Source organism: Protopterus annectens, chromosome 16.part0 (assembly GCF_019279795.1).
Source record: "Protopterus annectens isolate FY-2018-M chromosome 16.part0, PAN1.0, whole genome shotgun sequence".
Lineage (NCBI taxonomy): Eukaryota > Metazoa > Chordata > Ceratodontiformes > Protopteridae > Protopterus > Protopterus annectens.
This window is the reverse complement of record NC_056750.1, coordinates 856,911,565-856,934,570: the sequence shown is the minus strand read 5'-3', so window position 1 is coordinate 856,934,570 and position 23,006 is coordinate 856,911,565. Positions and strand designations below refer to the sequence as shown.

At 41.6% G+C, this 23,006-nt stretch overlaps 1 protein-coding gene across 1 annotated transcript in view; it reads left to right on the top strand.

Moving 5' to 3' along the window:
• CHD8 (chromodomain helicase DNA binding protein 8) overlaps nucleotides 1–23,006 on the top strand; it is a gene marked incomplete in the record, with an annotated part of 4,119,653 nt that overhangs the window by 1,593,276 nt on the left and 2,503,371 nt on the right. The window contains 1 exon segment of the mRNA XM_044057960.1: nucleotides 10,730–10,906. Coding sequence (XP_043913895.1) covers nucleotides 10,730–10,906 — 177 coding nt within the window.

Sequence of the window (23,006 nt, the reverse complement as noted above, 5' to 3'; positions counted from 1 at the left end):
CATTCTTTTGAAAACTACCGAGTTTAAGGCCCAGGGTACAAACCACACCCAAGGAACTGATGACCTAATCTCTGGCACCTGCTTCCTTGCCTCAGTCTCAAATGCTTAAAATGGAAGACCTTATAATGTTGATCAGGGAAAGCCAGGCTACCCCTTCCAAAAGAAAGACATTTGTCCCCAGTAGTTTTATTTGAACAGGAGTCAAATGACTCTGATGCATCTGAATATGAAGACATACAACCCCACTCTGCTTATGAGGATTCTGATGCAAAGGAATCCTTTCCTTCAGCCTCCCCACCCGAGGACTTTTCCTTTGGGGAAACCCTACATACTTTAAGGGAGCATTTCCAATGGGAATGTCAGGACTACCCTCAGTCTAAAAAGAGACTCAGGGAATTCTTAGATCTTCCACAACGCAAACCTCTGGCCATTCCTCCTGTCCTGGATGTTGTGGAGGATGTTTGTATGGAATCCAGTCAAACCCCTGACACCCTCCCTCCTGCTCCCAGAAAACCTGACGGGTATTGAGTCCCAGACTCTCTCAAATTTCTTTTCAGAAATCCTACTGCTGACCCCGTGGTTATTTCTCAAAGGCCTAAAGGAATTAAAGCAACTTCTGCTAAGAATCCCACCCGCTCAGATAGGGATTCCTGAGCAGTAGACAGATGGGGTAAAAAAGTATACACCTCTGCTACTCTTGCTGTTCGAGCACTAAATTGTCTGTTCCATATGCTAAAATTTCAGCAACATACCATGGAACTCCTCAAACAAAAATATCATCTTTGCCTCCTTGTACAGAAAATAGTTCCAAGAGTTGATGCATTCTGCAAGTCAAGCAGTCACTGGTTCTGTCCTTTAAAGGCATACTTGGCTTAAGGAACAGCTCTTGCCAGACCATGTCAAATCCAAGTTATTGGACGCACCCTTGCACAAAGACAACTTATTTGGCACCAAGGGAAAGGAGGTCTTAAAATAAGAAAAAACAAAATCTATGCAGACAGTTAAGGACTTCTTGCAGATCCAGCCACCCAGGTTCAGTAGGCATTGACCCTCCAAGCACTGGTCTTTCCTACCTCCCTCCAGGTCAACTCAGCCCAGACCCTGGGGAAGCAGGCCCCCCAGACAGCAGCCCCATTGAATGCAGAGATCTAAGCAGTGAAGTTCGTCCTCTTCAAAACCAGGGATTGCTAAGCCACCTCTCTGTGGTAAGAACTCACAATGACTTTCCACCCCCTCCCTCTGCCCACCTGCTTTTGCCCCTAGGAGGAAAACTCAATTTCCACGCAAGCACCTGGGCCACCATTACCAACGACCGCTGGGTTCTCAACATAGTGTCCCAGGGATACAAATTTTATTTCCACACTCTACCAACCCCAAAAGGGTTTTTAGATCTTCCCCCAAACTAGTGGGCAGAGACCAAAAAGAAAGTCCTTTCCCTGCTCTCTATGAGAGGAATAGAGCACGTTCCTGCAGAACAGGCCAAGGTTTCTACTCCAGACTCGTCCTGGTACCTAGAAAAGAGGGCACCTGGTGCCCCATCATCGATCTATCCATTCTAAGCACCTTTCTGGTGTTACCAAAATTCAAAATGCTCACCCTCCAGCAATGACTGCCTATGCTGTCCAAGTATGCTTGGTTAGCAACCCTAGACCTAAAAGAGGCCTACCTACATATCCCAATCAGGGAATCATGCAGGAAATACCTACGTTGAAGGGCAGGATCACTGCACTTTCAGTTCTCTTTGTTTCCCTTTGGCTTAGCCACTGCTTCCAAAGTTTTCACAAAATGTCTGGTTCCCGCGATTGCTTTTGCAGGCAAAGAAATATTCAAATTTACCCATACTTAGATGACTGCCTGATTCAGGCAGACAGAAAAAGCTGCTGAAGCACTTAGCCTTTGTAAAGTACCTACTGAACCCCCTGAGGTATACTATCAATGAAAAGAAATCCAAACTAGTACCCACTCAAAAAAATTATATTCCTGGGAGCAAGCTTGGAGACAGCATCCCAGATGGCATTCCTTACACCAGAAAAACAAACCTACCTGACAGCCTACTTCTCTCAACTAGCCACCAGACCCCAGTTATCCGCAAGGAAAATCCTGCAAGCTCTAGGGTTCATGACCACCTGCATTCTACTCGTTCCATATGCCAGACTGCATATGAGGAAACTACAATGGTACCTAAAAAGCCTTTGGTGTCAACACTCTTAAGACCTGGAAACTCTTATACCAGCGATACCTTGTTTAAGGAAAGATTTTCTTTGGTGGGCAGCAGCATGCTACCACAATAAGGGACTACCCTTCTCATAACCCCACGCTGCCCAGACCCTCACCACAGATGCATCAGACTATGCCTGGGGTGCACACCTGGACGGCAGGTGCATAGAGGGCCAATGGAGCCCAAATCAAATACATCTGCACATCAAGCAAAAAGAGATTAGCTGTCCAGCACGCACTTAAGAGATTAGCTGTCCAGCACGCACTAACAACTTTCAGACCCCTTCTCTCCCCGGGGGCTCTTCTGATCAAAACAGACAGCACCACTGTGATGTGGTACATCAACAAGCAGGGTGGGACTCACTTGTACTGTCTGTGCAGGCTAGCCATGACCCTTTGGCACACGGGCTCAGCCATGCAACTACACCTGTTAGCACAATTCCTGCCAGTCTCTCTAAACTCTCTGGCAGACAACTTAAGCAGAAATCTTCTGGACCCACACGAGTGGCAGCTAGACCAAAGAACCTTCACCCTTGTAACTCAGAAATGGGGAACCGCGAAGGTCGACTTCTTTGCTTCCCACTGCAACCATCAGCTCAGCAAATTGTGCACCAGGAAACCTCACTGCAAGGCCTGGAATGTGGATGCACTATCCTTCCAGTGGGTCAACCTCTCTGTCTATGCATTTCCCTCTCTACTGCTCATTACAAGGGTACTGCTTATAATAAAGGAGGAAAACTGAGGATAATCCTGATTACCCCAGACTGGCCATGCCAGCACTGGTATCCACTGCTGCTCAGCCTGTCACCTCTGCCACCATGGCATCTCCCTCCGATCCCAAAACTCCTGACCCAGAGGGATAGAGAATTCATGCATTCCCAATTGCAAACCCTCAGTCTGGCAGCCTGGCGTATTCCCTGACCACTGTACAAGCTGCCAATCTCAGCAAACAAGTTCTAGATGTTATACGTGAGGTCAGATGCCATAGCACTAGAAAGTCTTATGCTGACAAGTGGCAATGTTTTGCACCTGGGAACAGGCTAAGGGAACCGGGATGGCACAGCCCTCCCTACCTCTCATCCTAATTACGTTGCTGACCTACTGCACAGGGTTCTATAATTTTCTTCAGTTAATATTCATGCCTCTGCTATCTCTGCTCATTTCAGCACAGAGCCACCTCTTCTCTCACCCTCTCATCAAACAGTTCCTAACAGGGACTAACAACTTGAGGCCACCCAGGAGAGCACCCACCCCAGCTTGGCACCTAAAATTTGCGTTGGAAAAGCTCACCCTGCCCCCCTTTTGAATCAGCAGCTTCAGCAGAGTTAGTTCCTCTCTTTGAAGACGGCCTTGCTTCTGGCCATCACTTCAGCAAGAAGAGTATCCGAGCTACAAGCACAAATGGCTGTAGAGCCCTTCATCATTTTCCATGCTGACAGGATCTCCCTCAGGACTTAACCCATCCTTCATACCAAAAGTGGTGTCCAGTGTGGCTCTCAACCAATCCATTCATTTATCCACCTTTTTCCCTAACCCACAAAACAAGGGGGAAGGAATCTGCACTCTCTAGAGTTGCACAGACATCTCAGATTCTAAATGATTTAGTCCTGTCTAGGTAGAAAGACTGATAAATTGTTAGTCAGCTTTGCTGCAGGTGCAGAGGGCAAGGTCATATCCAAATAAACTATTTCCAAATGGATAGTACACTGCATCTATTTCTGCTACAAGCAACATAGGAACCTCCCACCAAGGGAGGTCAGGTCACATTCTACCAGAGCAACCACCACCTCTGCAGCTTTCCTCCGAGGGGTCCCCACTAGGGACATCCTGGAGGCTGCAACATGGACATCTGTTCATACCTTCACCAAGCATTACCACCTGCCTGTCTTCTCCAAATCCAGGGCAGGCTTTGCTACTGCAGTCTTGCAGGGCATCCTAGCCAGCCCCCAGTCTTCTTGACTGCCTCCACCCTTTTTTTCAGCTTTGGGAATCAACCCAAATGTGATGACTGTAACAGTGAAACACGAAGAACATTGTACAGTTGTGTACACTTGCCATAAATGTAGATGTTAGAGTGTATTCACTGTTGCAGTCCAGATGTTCTTCGTGTTTCACTGTTGCAGTCATCACATTTGGGTTATCTGCCTGCAGGTAACCCTCAGCCGGCCTGAATACCGGAGTCTCTTCGATTTCTGCTTTGGATGCTGTCGCTTCTTCCATGACGTCAGGTCGTCAGGGGTATAAAACATGCAGCCGACACCATTACATCAGTCTTCCTTATCGTGTGGTGCCCGAAGCAGAAGCAGTTCACAAGTGCCGGTCGGCCGACTCCTGAAATTTCGTTTTCGAGTTTCAGACCTGAAGTCTTCAAAGATAAGTACCCCATTGGGGGATCTTTTTTCTTGCTCTAACCAATGTCAGAAAAAATTAACAATGGTCTTGCCTGTGGAAAGCAAATACCTCACAGAGATTTTCAATCTTACTGCATCACCTGTTTAGGCCCACGCCACAATGTCCCTCGCTGTCAGTTTTGTGCCTTGTTCAACTCCGGAATTATTTGTCTTCGGGCTGTTTTTGTAGCTAAATACTTTAATTCTCTGTCTCTGTACTCCGAAATGGCTTGGTTAAGCCATCCGACTACCGATCTTCCGAAAAAATGTAAGGATAAAGACAGACCGCTTAGGTCCAAAACTGACTATGCTTCTGATAAGCTAGTCACCAGTCCGCCGGTACTCAGTGAGGCACTTTCGCAGCCCCTAATACCCGCTACTACAGATTCACAGGCCTCTACTGAGACCCATTCGGAGTCCGTTATGCAGCGAGTTGCTTTTTCGACTATGGAACATGCGGATGTCTCTACCTTGGATGGGTCTGGAGCTGCTGTGCAGGCTCCGGCTACTGAGGGTGTATTCAGGTCTACCGATTTTCATATCAAACCAACGACTGTTTCAAGCTAAGAATACCGAATTCCTCAGGCCTAAAGCTCACACTAAGCCTAGAAAACTGATGACCAAAGCACATTCTCAGGCCCATATGCCTCGGACAAATTATTAGAATTGCTGAAGACCTTATTACCTTAATTAGGGGAAGCCAACCCCCTCTAAGAGACCTAGAACTGATTTTCCTTTTGATTATTCTGATCAGGAATCTGATATTTCTGTTCCTTCTGACTACCAGGATTTGCCCTTCTCTACCAATGATGATTCTGATGCAGAGGACTCTATTCCCTCTGCTCCCCTCCAGAAGATTTTTCTTTTGGTGAAACCTTGTATACCCTTAGGGAGCATTTCCGCTGGGAAAGTCAGGACTATTCTCAGTCCAAAAACAGACGTAGGGAATTTTTAAACCTGCCTCAACACAGGCCTCTAGCTATCCCTCCTGTTCTGGAGATTGTAGATGATGTTTTCTTGGAATTCAGCCCTACCCCAGACACGTTGCCTCCAGCTCCCAGGAAACCTGACCAGTACTACAGAGTACCCAACTCTCACAAATTCTTTTTCAAGAATCCTACTGCAGATCCAGAGACCATTTTCCAAGGACCAAAAGGCATTAAGGCTACTACTGCCAAAATTCCTACCCCTTCTGATAAGGATTCTAGAGCTTTAGGCAGATGGGGTAAGAAGGTATATACTTCTCCTACTTGAGCCATTAGGGCTTTAAATTGCCAGTTTCATATGTTAAAGTATATCAGCAGCATATTATGGGATTAAGTAAACAGAAAATGATGTTGATTCCTGACTGTGCTGAACACAAAGATTTGCAAGAGTTAATGCATTCTGCTGACCAAGTAGGTAACATACTTTGCAATGTGGTTTTGATGCTATAGAAGCATCTTGCAGGGCTGCTGTCACTGGGTATGTACTTATAAGACATGCTTGGCTTAAGGAGCAAAACTTGCCAGATCATGTTAAAGCTAAATTACTGGATGCACCCTTACACCAAGAGCAGCTTTTTGGCAACAAAGCAGAAGTTGTCCTCAAAAAGATGGAGGAAAAAGCTAAGTTTATGCAGTCTGTTAAAGATTTCTTACAAGTACAGCCACCTAGGTTCAGTAGGCATTGGCCTTCTAAGAACTAGTCCTTTCCATTCCCTTCCATGCCTTCTCAGTCCAAACCCAGGAGCAGCAGATCACCAAGACTTCAGTCTCAGGCTATGCACAGATCTAAACAGTTGGGGGCCCCCCACTTCCAAAGCAGGGAGTAGTAAGCCACCCCCCTATGGAAAAATGCACAATGACTTATCCTTAACTCTACCAAGCCTTGCTCCAACTACTTGCTCCCTTAGGAGGAAAGCTCACCCTGCATGCAAAAAACTGGGAATTCATTACCCAAGACAAATGGGTTTTAAGCATAGTTTCCCTGGATACAGATTCCACTTCCACTCACAACCCCAAGTGGATGGCCAGATCTTCCCGCAAACCAGTGGGCGGAGGCCCAAAAACAAGTGCTCTGTCTCCTCAGTATCAGGGCTATTCAACCTGTCCCAGCAGAACAAATGGTCAAGGTTTTTATTCAAGACTGTTCCTGGTTCCCAGAAAAGAAAACTCATGGTGTCCTATCTTGGACCTTTCTATTCTCAACACCTTTGTGGTGGTTTCAAAATTCAAAATGCTAACTCTTCAGCAGCTTCTTATTCTGCTAGCCAAGGATGCCTGGCTGGCAACTCTAGACTTAAAGGAAGCTTACCTGCACATCCCAGTAAAGGAATCCAGCAGAAAATTCCCACTCTTCAGGGCAGGCTCCATGCACTATCAGTTCTCTGCACTTTCCTTTGGCTTATCTACTGCGCCCAGGGTATTCACAAAGTGCCTAGCTCCTGCCATTGCATATTACAGGCAGAGAGATATTCAGATTTTCCCAAACTTGGACGATTGCCTGATTCAGGCAGAGAGTCAGGACTTGCTATTAAAACACCTGGCATTTTTAGAGAGACTTCCAACTTCACCTGGGTACACCATCAACGAGAAAAAAATCACACCTATTACCCTGCCAACAGATTGTATTCCTGGGAGCAAGCTTGAACACAACTTCCCAGATGGTATTCCTCACTCTAGAGAAACAAGTTCATTTGACAACCTACTTCAAACTACTGGCCACAAAAAACATCTATCTGCAAGGAACATCCTGCAAGCCCTGGGGTTCTTGGCCTCTTGCATTCTGTTAATTCCATATGCAAGACTGCATATGAGGAAACTTCAATGGTATCTAAAAAGTCTCTGGTGTCAACATTCTCAGGACCTGGAAACAATAATTCCTATCATTCCTTGTCTAAGGGCAAAGTTCCTTTGGTGGGCAAAGGCCTGCTACCACAACAAGGGACTCCCTTTCACTCTACCCCCTGCCACCCAAACCCTAACAACACACTCATCAGACTATGCATGGGGAGCTTACTTGGCAGACAGGGCAAATGGAACCCAAAACAGATGCACCTGCATATCAATCAAAAATAAATGTCTGTACAGAATGCTCTGACAGCCTTCCAAGACCTTATTCTTCCAGGACAACTATTGGTAAAGACAGATAACACCACAGCTGTGGTACATAAACAAGCAGGAGGGAACTTATTCCTATCCACTCTGCAGACTAGCCATGGCTCTGTGGAACACTGCCTTAAGCTACCAAGTGCACCTACAAGCCCTGTTCCTGCCAGGCAAACTAAATTCACTGGCAGACTACTTAAGCAGAAATCTCTTGGACCCACACAAATGAAAACTGGAACCCAAAGTATTCAAGCTGTTGAGGAATAAATGGGGGACTCCAGAGGTAGACCTGTTTGCCTCCCCTCAGAACTACCAATTGAACAAATTCTGCACCAGAACTCCCCACAGTCAAGCTTGGAAAGTGGATGCCCTGTCCTTTACCTGGGGAAGCCTCTCAGTTTATGCTTTTCCTCCTCTGCCTCTCCTTTCAGAGGTGCTACTAAATATCAAACAAGACAAGGACAATACTGATTGCACCAGACTGGACACGCCAGCATTGGTACCCCCTTTTGCTCAGTCTGACACTGCTACAACCTTGGCACCTGCCTCAGACCCCTTCCCTGCTGTCCCAGCAGGTGGGCCAGATTCTGCATCCTCAGCTTCAAGCCCTGAACCTTGCAGCCTGGCTAATTCCCTGAGCTCACCTCTAGCAACCATCAGTAAGCAGGTGCTGGATGTCATTCTTCAGGTGAGGAGGCCTAGTCCTAGGAAATCCTATTCAAAAAAGTGGAAAAGATACTGTTTCTGGAGTCAGGCTCCAGGGGATGGGCACAATGGTGCCCAGCTTACCTCATATTCTAGATTATTTAACAGAAATGTTCCACAAGGGCCTATCTTTCTCTTCAATTAAGATTCATGCCTCTGCCATATAAGCACGTTATAATACTGAGCCACCCCACTTCTCTCATCCCCTGCTAAAACAATCCCTTAGAGGGGCCAAAAATTTAAGCCCCCCCCCCCCCAGGAGGGCTCCCACTCCAGCCTGGGACCTTAACTTTGTATTGGAAAAACTCACTCTTTCCCTTTTGAACCAGCTCCTACAGCAGAGTTGAAATTCCTTTCTTGGAAAACAGCTTTACTTCTAGCCATGACTTCAGCAAGAAGAGTGTCTGAACTGCAGGCCCTCATGGCAGTGGAACCCTTCATTGTCTTCCATGCGGACAGGGTTTCCCTCAGGAGTATTCCATACTTTATGCCCAAGGTGGTGTCTAGTGTGGCCCTAAAACCAGTCCATTCATTTGCCTACTTTTTTCCCTAATCCTCAGAATAAAAGGGAAAGGATACTGCATTCTTTGGACGTACACAGCTTAGATTCTATTTGTACAGGGCCAAGCCTGTCAGAAAATCTGACCAGCTGCTAGTTAGCTTTGCTGCAGGGGCAGAGGGGAAGGCCATTTCAAAGCAAACCATTTCCAAACGGATAGCCCATTGCATTTTTTTCTGCTGCAAGCACCATGGAAAACCTACCCCACAGGAGATAAGATCACATTCCACCAGGGCTGCATCTTCCTCTACGGCATTTCTCAGAGGAGTCCCTACCAGGGACATCCTTGAAGCTGCTACCTGGAGCTCTGTACATACCTTCACCAAGCATTACCACCTGCCTATCTTTTCTAAATCCAGAGCTGGTTTTGCCACAGCAGTCTTACAGGGCCTGATTGCTAGCCCTAATGCTCTTTAACTACCACCACCTTTCATTAGCTTTGGAAATCAACCCAAATGTGATGACTGCAACAGTGAAACACGAAGAACATAGTACAGTTGTTTACACTTACCATACATGTAGATGTTCGAGTGTATTCACTGTTGCAGTCCTGGTTACTCACCGTCCCAGCCCCCTGTCTTCTCTTGACTTTTACCTTTCCTCCTTGTTTGGCATATATCATATCATGTGTATTTGCTTTTTGCTGGGGGTATTCCATACCCATGTAATTGATTCCTATTGTGGGGGCACCTGACATCTGGGACAAGAAAAACTGATGTAATGGCGTCGGGTGCATGTTTTATACTCCTGACGACCTGACATCATGGAAGAAGCGACAGCATCCGACGCAGAAATCCGAAGACTCTGGTATTCAGACCGGCTGAGGGCTTACCTGCAGGCAGATAACCCAAATTTGATGACTGCAACAGTGAATACACTCGAGCATGTTCATGTATGGTAAGTATACGCAACTGTACTTTTCCCTCCCTCCTTCCCCTGGTTTCTCTCTGAATCTCTCTCTCCTCACAAAGAACTTTTGGTGTTTACTTTTTACTGGTGGTGTTCCCCACCATGTACTAGCTCCTTCTTGGGGGCTGCTGACAGGGCAAGAAAAACTGATGTAATGGTGTCAGCTGCCTTATTTTATACCACTGATGACCTGACGTCAGTCCTGGAGCGACAGTAACTGACTCAGAAGTACTAAGCCTCTGGTATTTGGGCTGACTAAGGGCTACCCTGGCAGGGATAACCCAAATGTGATGACTGCAACAGTGAATACACTCTAACATCTACATTTATGGTAAGTGTTACACCACTGTACTTTTTTGAGCATCAGTCTACTGGCTATTGACAAACAATAGGTCTTCGACATCTTGTTCCCTTCCAGGCACTGGAAGGGTAAGCATTTCTTCCTTGAATGAATAGGATGTAAGGCATCTTGATTCAGTTGCTTAAATGTTTCAAGAGTAGTGAATGGGTATAGTAAAATTGTAGATACCTCTGTAAGTTACCATTTAGTACATGTTTATGCTTACATTAATGCCACTTTGGGTAAGTGGTGGAATGGCTTGTTCAATAACATTTGGGAAGGAGTCTTGAGTAACTGCTTAGGTACTCATTTTAATGTGTTTGTAGTTTTAGTTTTTTTATCCTATCTTATCTGTTATTTTTTATCATTGTTAGTGTACCCATTTCTAATGTACTTACTGGCTTTCAGCATAGCACAGTTTTTTCCTTGTGTTTATCAGCTGGTAATTGCAGGCCTCACAGTGTTGATGTTCACAGACTATTAATAACTTTTCTTACCTCTCTATGCACATTTCTGACAGGGTCGTCTGATCCCAGGGGCCTACAAGTTTGATGCTCTAATCACGACTTTTGAAATGGTGCTGTCGGACTGCCCTGAGCTGCGAGAGATCGAGTTCAGGTGCGTCATTATTGATGAAGCTCATCGGCTGAAGAATAGGAACTGCAAGCTTCTTAGTAGCCTGAAGCATATGGACTTGGTGAGAATATTAACAGTTTGTACCTATGTTGTTAACATAGCCGCTAGCGTTTTGGCAGGGAAACTTGAACCTTTTCATGCTTTTATTGGGGCGCAGTACTACCACAGACTGACCTTCCTGTAGTATCTGAGTACTGCATCCCATAAGTAATGGCATATGGTTCAGTAGAAAAAAGAGATTAGAAGCACACCACGACAATCAAAGCCAACTTAAAAAGCTGATGTATCCTTTATTTGTAGAAAGTAAGCGCTTTCACGCCTCACAGGGCGCTTCTTCAGACTTTAATGAAAATAAAAAGTAAAAAACTCCCTTATATCTCTACTTAACTCTTTCTTAAGCCAATGAAATGTCTGAATGTTAATTAGCTAATTAATTCTAATTAATTCTAATTTACAGCATTTAATTTCCTTGTCCTTAGAGAGATCTTTATAAAGACAGTTGTTGACTGATAGAATTGTCTAATAAAACTGGCAGTCTACTGTGAGTTTCTAAAAATAATAAAATATTAATAAAATATATTCATACACATGATGTACCTATACGCAAATAGACATACATAAAAAATTCATATAGAAACATAAAAATATAAAAATACATAAACATATAAATATGAAAATGTAAAAAAATACATACATATACATATCCATATCTGTATACTTATGTGACTCAGTCTATACCTCGATATTATGTATAAATATATAAGCGTGTGAAAGTGTATGTGTGTATATATATATATATATATATATATATATATGCGAATAAGTATGTATAAAAAATATATATAAAAAATATATATGATACATACAAATACATATATATATATATATATATATATATATATATATATATATATATATATACATACATATATATATATATATAAGTATATATGAATATATATGTGAACATATATATAAAAATGTTGTAAAGAACCAGGCATTGAGATGCTCAAGGTTAACTAGTAAACAGGAAATTTTTGAAAAAGCCTTATTAGACACAGAAAAGGATTTATCAGACAGGGGTTATAATAAAAAATAATAAAAAAGATTTAGAGAATCTAAATTATGTGGATCGAACAGGTAAAGGACGTCCATATATAGAAGGTGCTGAACAACAGAATAATAATATGGTAGTTCATCAGAAAAGAAATAAGATTGGACAAAGAGTTAATATCCCTTATACTAACTGTAATAGAATGATAACAGATGTTATTAGAAAGAACTGGGGAATTCTGACTTTAGATGAAGAGATTAGTAAGATAGTAGGTCAACATCCGAGCTTCAGTTATAAGAACACTAGGTCCTTGAAGAGACTACTGTGTTATGAGCACAAACAGACTAGAATACTTTCAGTAAAAAAGGGAACTTTTCCTTGTTACAGTTGTAACCAGTGTCAATATATATATAATAGAAATATTTTATACATCCTGACACACAAGTATGTTATGAGTTTGATTTCTATGCTAGTTGTGCTTCCAGAAATGTTGTTTGTTTAGGTGTTTGTCAGAAATGCAATATGTATTATGTTGGTAAAACGAATAGAACATTAAGAGAGAGAATTAGGGAACATCTGTATGCCATAAGCAAAGAGAATGAGACCAACGCCCTAGCCAAACATGTGATTTCTAATGATACCACACATACATTTAAGTTCATGGTTTTAGAACTAATACATACCACCACAAGGCTAGGAAACATAAGCAACTTTACTGAAAAAGAAGACAACAAATGGGTCATCAGACTACAAGCTGATATTAGACATGGTCTCAATGATAGAGTTTCTTTAAAACCCTTTTTGAAAGATAGACCATTGAGACATTAACGACACTGCTCTTTCCATACAGTTCTTCACTTGCATACACTAGTTTCTCTCATTTAAGTATACATATTGCACTTAATTCATATTGATTTTCACCAAATACTCTCACATACACATTCATGCGATTCTCACATACATATATAAGCATATACATACTTTTTTATATACATTTTTTTATATACATTTTTACATTCACTTTTATATTTACACACACATTTCCATCATATATTAAATTTACTTCATACGTTCACATATATGTTGATATATACTTATATAGATATATATATATATGTATGTATTTTTTATGTATCATATATATTTTTTTATATATATTTTTTATACATACTTATTCATATATATATATATGTATATATATATATATATATATATATATATATATATATATATATATATATATATATATATATATATATATATATATATATACTTTCTACTTTCACACACATATATTTATACATAATATCGAGGTATAGATTGAGTCACATATAAGCATACAGATATGGATATGTATATGTATGTATTTTTTACATTTTCATATTTATATGTTTATGTATTTTTATATTTTTATGTTTCTATATGAATTTTTTATGTATGTCTGCGTATAGGTACATCATGTGTATGAATATATTTTATTAATATTTTATTATTATTTTTAGAAACTCACAGTAGACTGCCAGTTTTATTAGACAATTCTATCAGTCAACAACTGTCTTTATAAAGATCTCTCTAAGGACAAGGAAATTAAATGCTGTAAATTAGAATTAATTAGCTAATTAACATTCAGAGATTTCATTAGCTTAAGAAAGAGTTAAGTAGAGATAAAAGTGAGTTTTTTACTTTTTATTTTCATTAAAGTCTGAAGAAGCGCCCTGTGAGGCGTGAAAGCGCTTACTTTCTACAAATAAAGGATACATCAGCTTTCTAAGTTGGCTTCGATTGTCGTGGTGTGCTTCTAATCTCTTTTCTACTGGACTTATAACTTTGTTTTGGAGGCACTTCACCCCTTAAGTATACATTTTATTTCAAGAATGGCATATGGTTATTCAGATAGCAATACTCATACTGGGAAGAATTTGATGGGGTTTGTGAGAGGAAACTTTCCTAAGTAATGGTGCATCTTAACCTGTGCAGTCCTTTAATGAGTGAGTGGGTTTTCAAAGGTCCCTTTTATCACCAACTAGGGTCAAAGGCAAAAGGCAAGCATGGACATGCAGTTTATGCAAAGCTTGTATAGAAGTTAAAACTTGACTCATGCGTAGTTTGAATTTTTATTATGATGTTATTAATTTTCCACTGTATGCGTCAACCTGTTTGAGGGCTTAGAGAAGCTGGACAGTAGGTCAGCACTCAGTTAAAGTAGAAAACTAGTACCGGGTTGGATGCCAGTCCCTCTATTTGCATGTCCAGGTTCACACAGTCATCTCATCAAAGGAACATCGAAAGACTCGTCCTTTTGTGTCTCTGTATCCTGTTGCTATGTGGGAAGAAACGTGAAAACTCCTTTGAACACATGAACTTAGGAAGGTCATTGTGACACTGAATGGAATTGGTTGTAGATTACTGTATCAGTTTGTTTGGTGATAAACAATTTTTCTGTGTTGGCAAGTATTCAATTCGTAGTCTTCATTTTAACTGCTTAAGTTGAGAAAACAGCAGTCAGAATGCCCTGCATGTATATTCCCCCAGGTAACAATATAACTACACATGAAGACACCCTGCACTGGCTAGCATGTCATTACCCCCAAGAAACCGTACTACTCGGGAATTTTAATATAGACTGGAGCACCTGTTCCTCAGAATCCCCATCAACCTATATTAACCTGCATGCTTTTAATAAAATCATATCCACCCCTACCAGGCTAGCTAAACCCAACCAAAAAGAAGGCATACTCGATTGGGTACTCATAAATAGTCACCCCCAACTGTACACTGCTGGTACCCTCCCCGACGACCTAAGCAATCACTTTCCTCACTTGTTTAGATGTTCTTTGTGTTTCACTGTTGCAGTCATTACATTTGGGCAATCTGCTGGCAGGTTGCCCTCAGTCGGCCTGAATTCCAAAGTCTTGGGTCCTGCGTTGGTTGCTGTCTCCTCTTCCATGACGTCAGGGGTATAAAACAAGCAGCCAATGCCATTTTCTTTAGACTTTCTTTCCGTGCGGTGCCTGAAGCAGAAGCATTTCGCAAGTGCCGGTCAGCCGACTCCTAAAATGTCTGAGTTTGAGTTCCAGAACCGAAGTCTTCACTAAAGCTAAGTACCCAGTTGGGGAACAAAAAGTAAAAAAAGAACTCCAATGACCTCCGTTGCTCTTATGAAACGTATTTAATGACACAACACGAACCAACACATTAACGCTGTTCAGACAATAATAGCTCCAGGCGTTTTCATCCAAAACAAATGGACTTCATCAGACAACATTTAAAATTTAATTAACCATATATATATACTGGCATATATTATCCCAATAACCAATAGATCTCATAGTAACAGTTTGAAAAGAACAAATCAGCAAACAGCCTCATGAATATTAACAGATTAAAATCCTTATTGCACTAAAACATAAAAACTTTATCATATCAATGAATAAATAATCTGTGAACAATTAATATCACAACTCCATAAAAACAATTGTTGAATTAAAAAATATGAAATATATATATATATAAATAAATATAAGTATAGTAGTTAGTGCATGTGCTTGTATTGATAGCTTCTATATAATTCTATTGTATTGCACCCTCTGCTGTTAAAAGCATATATTACAGCTATATTTTGTTTGCCTTGATTTTCAATAGGGAAACTATACTTAAATAATCATTTAACCCGGGCTTTTTTCCTGCCTCAAGGTAAACTTGCCACCACAATTCTTTGCTTTCCAAAATCTCTTCCCAAATGCCACCCCTAACATCCTTTTTGACTTGTTGGAGAATGAAAAACTGAAATTTGCAACCCCTACATTCCTTGCTATGTTTGAATAATGCATTTGTCACTTTTTCCTTTTGAATATCATAGACATGTTCGTACATTCTTTTCTTTAACTCTCTTTCCGTTTTTCCTACATAGTAGGACGGACACTTATCACAGGTTGCCAAATAAACCACTCCTTTTGTGTCATAATTGTAGTGACCTTTGCTTTTAATTAAAATGTTTCTACTTGCTAAAAAAATTTCACTCTTGTCACTAACATAAGGACATTGGTTACACCGCCCACATCTAAAGGTTCCAACTTTTTTATTATTATTCTTATACGTTGTACTTTTCTTGCTTTTTTCCAGCATATTCTTTATACTTCTAGAATTTCTATAGATTATTTTCAGTTTAATATTATTTATTCCCTCAATGTCGGTCAGGGCTGCAAATTTATCCCATTCTTTTTTTAATATATTTCCTAACCCAAAATTTTGTGTGTTATATTCTACAATTAAGTTTCTTTGGAACTGTTCTTCTATAGTCCCCATCTTATTACATTCTTCACGGAATGTTTTGAATTCTTTCATTCCTATAATGGGTTTGAATCTCTCTGCCCTACCCATTTCCACTTCTCTCCTTATATTGGTCACGAAATTCTTTGGATAACCTCTTTCTATGAACATTTTTTCTAATTTATTGCACTCCACTTCAAAATCATCATTTAGACTCGTCATTCTCGATCCCCTCACAAACTGTCCCTTTACTATATTTCTTTTGCAGTGAAGGGGATGAGCACTGTCAAAATGTAAATAAGAGTTGCAATAGGTGTCTTTTCTATACACTCTAGATACAAAATTTTGTTGTTCATCATTCTTAACTAATTCTATGTCTAGATATTGCAACACCTCTAAATTCATATTATAGGTAAACTTAAGAAAGCTGGTGGTGTGACCAATATATTCCATAAAATCCATAAACCTTTCCTGTCCCCCAATCCAAAAAATAACTATATCATCGAGGAATCTTCTATACAAAATCCATTCCTTACTAAATTCAGAATTCAAAACACATTTTTCTTCCCATTTGGACAACACAATATTGGCGTATGTGGGTGCACACGCCGCCCCCATGGACACACCTGTTTTTTGTTGGAAATATTCTCCGTCAAATAATAAAAAATTATATCTTAAAATAGTGTCCATGAGAGCTACCGAAAGTATTTTATCTTCTTGTGTCATATTGTTGTCCTGGAATATGCATTCTTCAAACATTTCCATACCACAATCGTGGTATGCTGGAAAATAAATCCACAGTTACCTCTGAGCAAGCGGTAAGCAACTGAATATAACTGGAGTTCTTTCAGTCGGGCAGCATAAGACAGATTTTTGAGACCCTTTATCCTTTTGGTGAGGAACTTTTGTGGCCTCTCCAGCTGCTGCAAGTGTCGGGTCAGATACATTCCGAATGGGGCATTGTACTCGATCATTGGTCTGATGAGTGATGAGTATAGGGAGACTATGACTTCCCTTGATCTAGATGTGAATCCCTTCATGATAAGGTGGGAAATGTAGAAGGTCTTCCTAACTACTTTAGCAATATGAGTGTCGAATGAAAGGCTACTGTCAACCTGGGTTCCCAGGTCCCTAATAACTTATGTGTTCAGGGGATTGCCACCTATATGGTAGCTAGGGGTAACCTTATTTTTCCCGAAGGGTATGACTATGCATTTCTTGGCATTTAACTTTAGGCCATGGCTCTGGCACCAGTTATCCGTTTCTGTGAGACCCTTCTGGTAGGTTTAGAATTTGAGCCTTGCCTAAAAAAGGCACTATGGGGGTGGCAAGAGCCTTTGCCAAAATCCGGAATCCCAGGGGTGACAAGTGCAAGCTGTCCCTTGCGAAGCAGCATGGCTTGTCCAGCATGTCTTCCCAGGCAGACAGACATTGGATCCCCTTTGAATGACACCAGAGTTTAAGCCAATTGTTAAAGCTGATCATCTTATCTCTGTATTGTGGCATCATTCTTGGTGAAGGTAGGATACTGCTCAAGGTCAGGTTCATACCTGCTTGGGCTACATAATCAGAGAGCTCCTCTATGTCTCTTTTCATGTAGTCCAAGGAGGTACGTCTCAGGTCGTTAACACCAGCGTGGACAATGATTGAGTTGTACTTGTACCTGCTGTTGAGAGGCCTGAGTGCATGCGTTATGTGGCGGATTCTAGCACCCGACAGGCAGCTTACTGTGACCTTCTCCTTACTCAGTCTGGTGAGCGGGACGTCAGTGTGTCTGACTATGGAGTCACCAATGACTAGTGTGTCTGGCATTGTGTTTGTCATTAAGGGCTGTAACTGCTTGACACTCTGACTGTGTGGTCTATGTGTTGCAGGTGTTGTGTTCTGAGGTGGTAGTTGTTTGGGTGTCTGCTTTGGTGGCCTCTGCTGTTTTGGTAGATTTTTGATCAGAGCCTCCGAGTATGTCTTTGTGTGTTTATGTGTATGATTTGAGGTTGTGATGGTATTATGTGAGACTGGGTCTATAGTGTGAGTGGTTACCTTCTCCTCCTGTCTGGTCATGCCAGTCCTATGTTGAGAGAGCTCAGCCTCCAGTTTGGCCGTATAGTTGCATCTCTCGCATGTATTTGTGTTTTGTGGGAGGAGGAGAGGGTTGTCTGTGTACATGAGGCAATTGTAACATTGCCTCAATATTCCCAGGTTCACCAGCTGAGCAGAAGAGGACATTAGCAACTGATCCCTCGACATGCTAGAAGGAATAGACAGAAAAACTTAAGAAAAGGTTCTGGGGGATGTGGGTGAGAGAGAAATGGGGTTTGCTTTTTTAGGGTACTTTCTATAACAAGAGTGCTGTATCGAGGTGATAAGTATTGTAGGAGCAAGTGCTTCGCTATACAGATAGAGAATAGTCTACTTGGGAGTCAAGTAGAGATAATTTATAGTTGTAGGATACACTAAATAGAACAGTAGTATACTTTGAGGAAGGTAGTTTTAAGGGAAAATTTGAAGAGTGGACTTTAGGTAACCCTAATAGTTTAAATCTGATTAACCGGCGCTGCCCTAGTGTGCAATGGTAGCAGCTCCGCTGGCTAAACGCATGCTTTATAGCAGGGGGGCTGGAAAATAAGGAAATGACCCAAAATGGCCGACAAATTTCTAGTTGCTGCTTCTAACCACTCCTCTGAGGACAAACAAGCAGCTCAGTACTCCCCACTCCCACTGGTGAGTAAAGAAACTACCTCTGGCCACACAAGAAAATGGAGGAACACAGAATACAAAGCCCAGGGATCAAGGGATCTGATCATTGGAACAAACAACTAGCTAGGAAAGTTTAAGTTTAGGAAAGGAGAAATATTTTTTTTTTTTTGCAAACAGACAGAAAAATGCAGTAAATGCTTTGTTTTCGACTAAATTGCTATCAAAGGCTGGTACACTTGAGTGTGTTAGCCTGTTTGTTACTTTTAAGCAATACTTTAGCCCACAAGTGCAATCAACAATATAAGCTCACAAAAACAGGAAAATAAGGTAATAGGTAAAAACAGTAATATAGGCACAAACAGTAGAAAAAGCTCAAAAGATCGAAAAATGCAAAAAAAAAAGTTTAAAAACTTTATGAAGAAAGTTGCTTTTTCTGCTCTCTGCTGGCTTAGGAACTCTGCAGGGGACCACGAGGAGCTATGCCTAGTTCTCTAATGCCAGAAAAGCCTGCCAAAGCGTGCTTTATAGCAGTGGGCTGTAAAAAACAGGAAATTACCCAAAATGGCCGACCAATTACTAGTTGCTGCTTCTAACCACTCCTCTGAGGACAAACAAGCAGCTCAGTACTCCCCACTCCCACTGGTGAGTAAAGAAACTACCTCTGGCCACACAAGAAAATGGAGGAACACAGAAACCAAATACAAAGCCCAGGGATCAGCAAAATCTGATCACTGGAACAACTAGCTAGGAAAGTTTAGGAAAGGAGAAATATTTTTTTTTTTTGCAAACAGACAGGAAAAAATGCAGTAAATGCTTTGTTTTCGACTAAATTGCTATCAAAGGCTGGTACACTTGAGTGTATTAGCCTGTTTGTTACTTTTAAGCAATACTTAAGCCCACAAGTGCAATCAACAATATAAGCTCACAAAAACAGGAAAATAAGGTAATAAAACAGTAATATAGGCACAAACAGTAGTCGAAAAGCTCAAAAGATAGAAAAATGCAAACTAAAAAGTTTAAAAATTACTTATGATCGAGAAAGTTGCTTTTTCTGCTCTCTGCTGGCTTAGGAACTCTGCAGGGGACCACGAGGAGCTATGCCTAGTTCTCTAATGCCAGAAAAGCCTGCCAAAGCGTGCTTTATAGCAGGGGGCTGGAAAAAACAGGAAATGACCCAAAATGGCCGACAAATTACTAGTTGCTGCTTCTAACCACTCCTCTGAGGACAAACAAGCAGCTCAGTACTCCCCACTCCCACTGGTGAGTAAAGAAACTACCTCTGGCCACACAAGAAAATGGAGGAACACAGAAACCAAATACAAAGCCCAGGGATCAGCAAAATCTGATCACTGGAACAACTAGCTAGGAAAGTTTAGGAAAGGAGAAATATTTTTTTGTTTTTTTTGCAGACAAACAGAAAAAAATGCAGTAAATGCTTTGTTTTCGACTAAATTGCTATCAAAGGCTGGTACACTTGAGTGTATTAGCCTGTTTGTTACTTTTAAGCAATACTTTAGCCCACAAGTGCAATCAACAATATAAGCTCACAAAAACAGGAAAATAAGGTAAAAAAACAGTAATATAGGCACGAACAGTAGTCGAAAAGCTCAAAAGATCGAAAAATGCAAACTAAAAAGTTTAAAAAATACTTATGATCAAGAAAGTTGCTTTTTCTGCTCTCTGCTGGCTTAGGAACTCTGCAGGGGACCACGAGGAGCTATGCCTAGTTCTCTTGGTTCGTGTTGCGTCATTAAATACGTTTCATAAGAGCAACGGAGGTCATTGGAGTTCTTTTTTGACTTTTTGCACTCCTTTTTGGATTTTATTGGTATACAGAGTGCTTTCAGTGTTTTGTTACCCAGTTGGGGAAACTTTTTTTTCTTGCTCCATACCGGTGTCAGAAAAAGTTAATTGTATTACTTGTGGGAAGCAAATACCTCATAAGGATTTCCATTTATACTGTATTCCTTGCCTAGGCCCTGATCACAACGTGCCTGGCTGTCGGTTTTGTGCTAGATTTATCCAGCGCACTATTAAGCGTCTGTATATTTTTGCCTCAAAGTATTTTGGAAACGGATTTAACTACCCAGAAATGTCGTTGGATCGCAATCCGACTACCGGAGTACATAAAAAACACAAAGAAAAGGACAGAGACAGACAGTCGAGGTCCAAAACAGACGATGAAGTTTCTCCTAAGCCAGTTGCTGGTTCGCAAAGGTGCTTTCGCAGCCCCTGATACCCACTACTTTCGAGTTGCAGGCCCCTACCGAGCCCCATGTGGAGTCCAAAACGCCGCAAGATACTCAAGGTATTGGACCCAGGGATATATATCCCTCGGATGGGTCCGGAGCTGCCTAGCAGGCACCGGCTTCTGGGGGTGTATTCAGGCCTCAACATTTTTATATCAAACCGAAGACAGCTGTAAGACTAGAGACAAAAGCAACTTGTAAAGTTAAAAAAACAGATGCATGAGCCACGTGCACAGGCCACTATGCCTAAAAAACAGATGATCAAAATGGCTGTAGACCTTATTACCTTGATCAGGGGTTCCCATCCCCCTCCTGATAAGAGGCCTAGGCAAGACACTGATTGTGAATCTTCAGCTCGGGTTTCTATTTCTTCTGATTCCTCTTCTGATCAGGAATTATCTATTCCTCCCTATGAGGATTCTGATGCAGAGGAGTCTATCCCATCTGCATCACCTCCAGAGGGATTATTCATTTGGAGAAACATTGCATACTTTGAGGGAGCATTTTCACTGGGAGAGTCAAGATTTCTCAGAATCAAAAAAGAGGCTCAGGGATTTCCTCCTTCTCCCTCAGCACAGGCCTTTAGCCATACCCCCTGTTTTAGACATTGTGGATGATGTGTTTTCGGAGTCCAGCTTGACCACCGGACTCCTTACCTCTGGCTCCCAGCAAACCTGACAGATATTACAAGTGTCCCTGACTCTCACAAATTTTTTATTTAGAAACCCTGCTGCTGATCCTGAAACTATTTCACAGGGTCCAAAGGGAGTTAAGGCCCCAACAGCAAAAAATCCTACCCCTTCTGACAGAGATTCAAGGGCACTGGATAGATGGGGAAAGAAGGTTTATACATCTGCAACCTTGGCTATTAGGGCCTTAAACTGCCAGTTTCGTATGCTCAAGTATCAACAACATGTTATGGGATTGCTGAAACAGAAAATGATGTTGATTTCTGAATGTGCAGAAAATAAAGAATTGCAAGAGTTATTGCATGCAGCTGAACAAGTTGGAAAACATACATTGCAATGTGGTTTTGATTCCTTAGAGGTCTCCTGCAGGGCTACAGTTACTGGATCTGTGATTAGGAGGCATGCTTGGCTAAAAGAGCAAAAATTTGCCTGATCATGTTAAAGCTAAATTATTGGATGCACCTTTACAGCATGATACTCTGGTATTAAGGCAGAAGAGGTTTTAAAGAAAATTGAAGACAAAGCTAAGTCTATGCAAACTGTTTGACTTCTTACAAGTGCAGCCACTAAGATTCAGTAGACACTGGCCTACAAAAAATTGGTCCTTTCTTGTGTCAGAGCTCAAAGGGGCAAATCCATATGCCCAAAGGGTTCCAGATACCAGGCACAAGATTCTTACAGGTCAAAACAGTGGGGTGCTTCTACCTCCAAATCTGGAGGAGATAAAGCGCAAACCTACAGAAAACAGTCTCAGTGACTTCCTTCTGCCTTCACCAAGCACTTATGTTTTGTCAGCACCCTTAGGGGGAAAATTAGCACTTTTTGCTCAAAATTGGCAGTTAATAACCCAGGACAAGTGGGTACTAAACATAGTATCACAGGGATACAGATTCCATTTCCATACTCTGCCAATGACAAACGGTTGGCCAGATCTGCCAAAACTTCAGTGGGCAGGGTCACAGAAACAGGATGTTCATCGTGTTTCACTATTGCAGTCATTACACTTGGGTTATCCTGCTGGCAGGCGACCCGCAGTCGGCCCGAGTTCCAAAGTCTTGGTCCGGCATCGGTTGCTGTCACTTCTTCCCTGATGTCAGTGTGCCAGGGGTATAAAAGTTGCAACCGACACCATTTTCTTCTGTCTTTCTTGCCGCACGGTGCCTGAAGCAAAAGCAGTTTGCAAGTGCCGGTCGGCCGACTCCT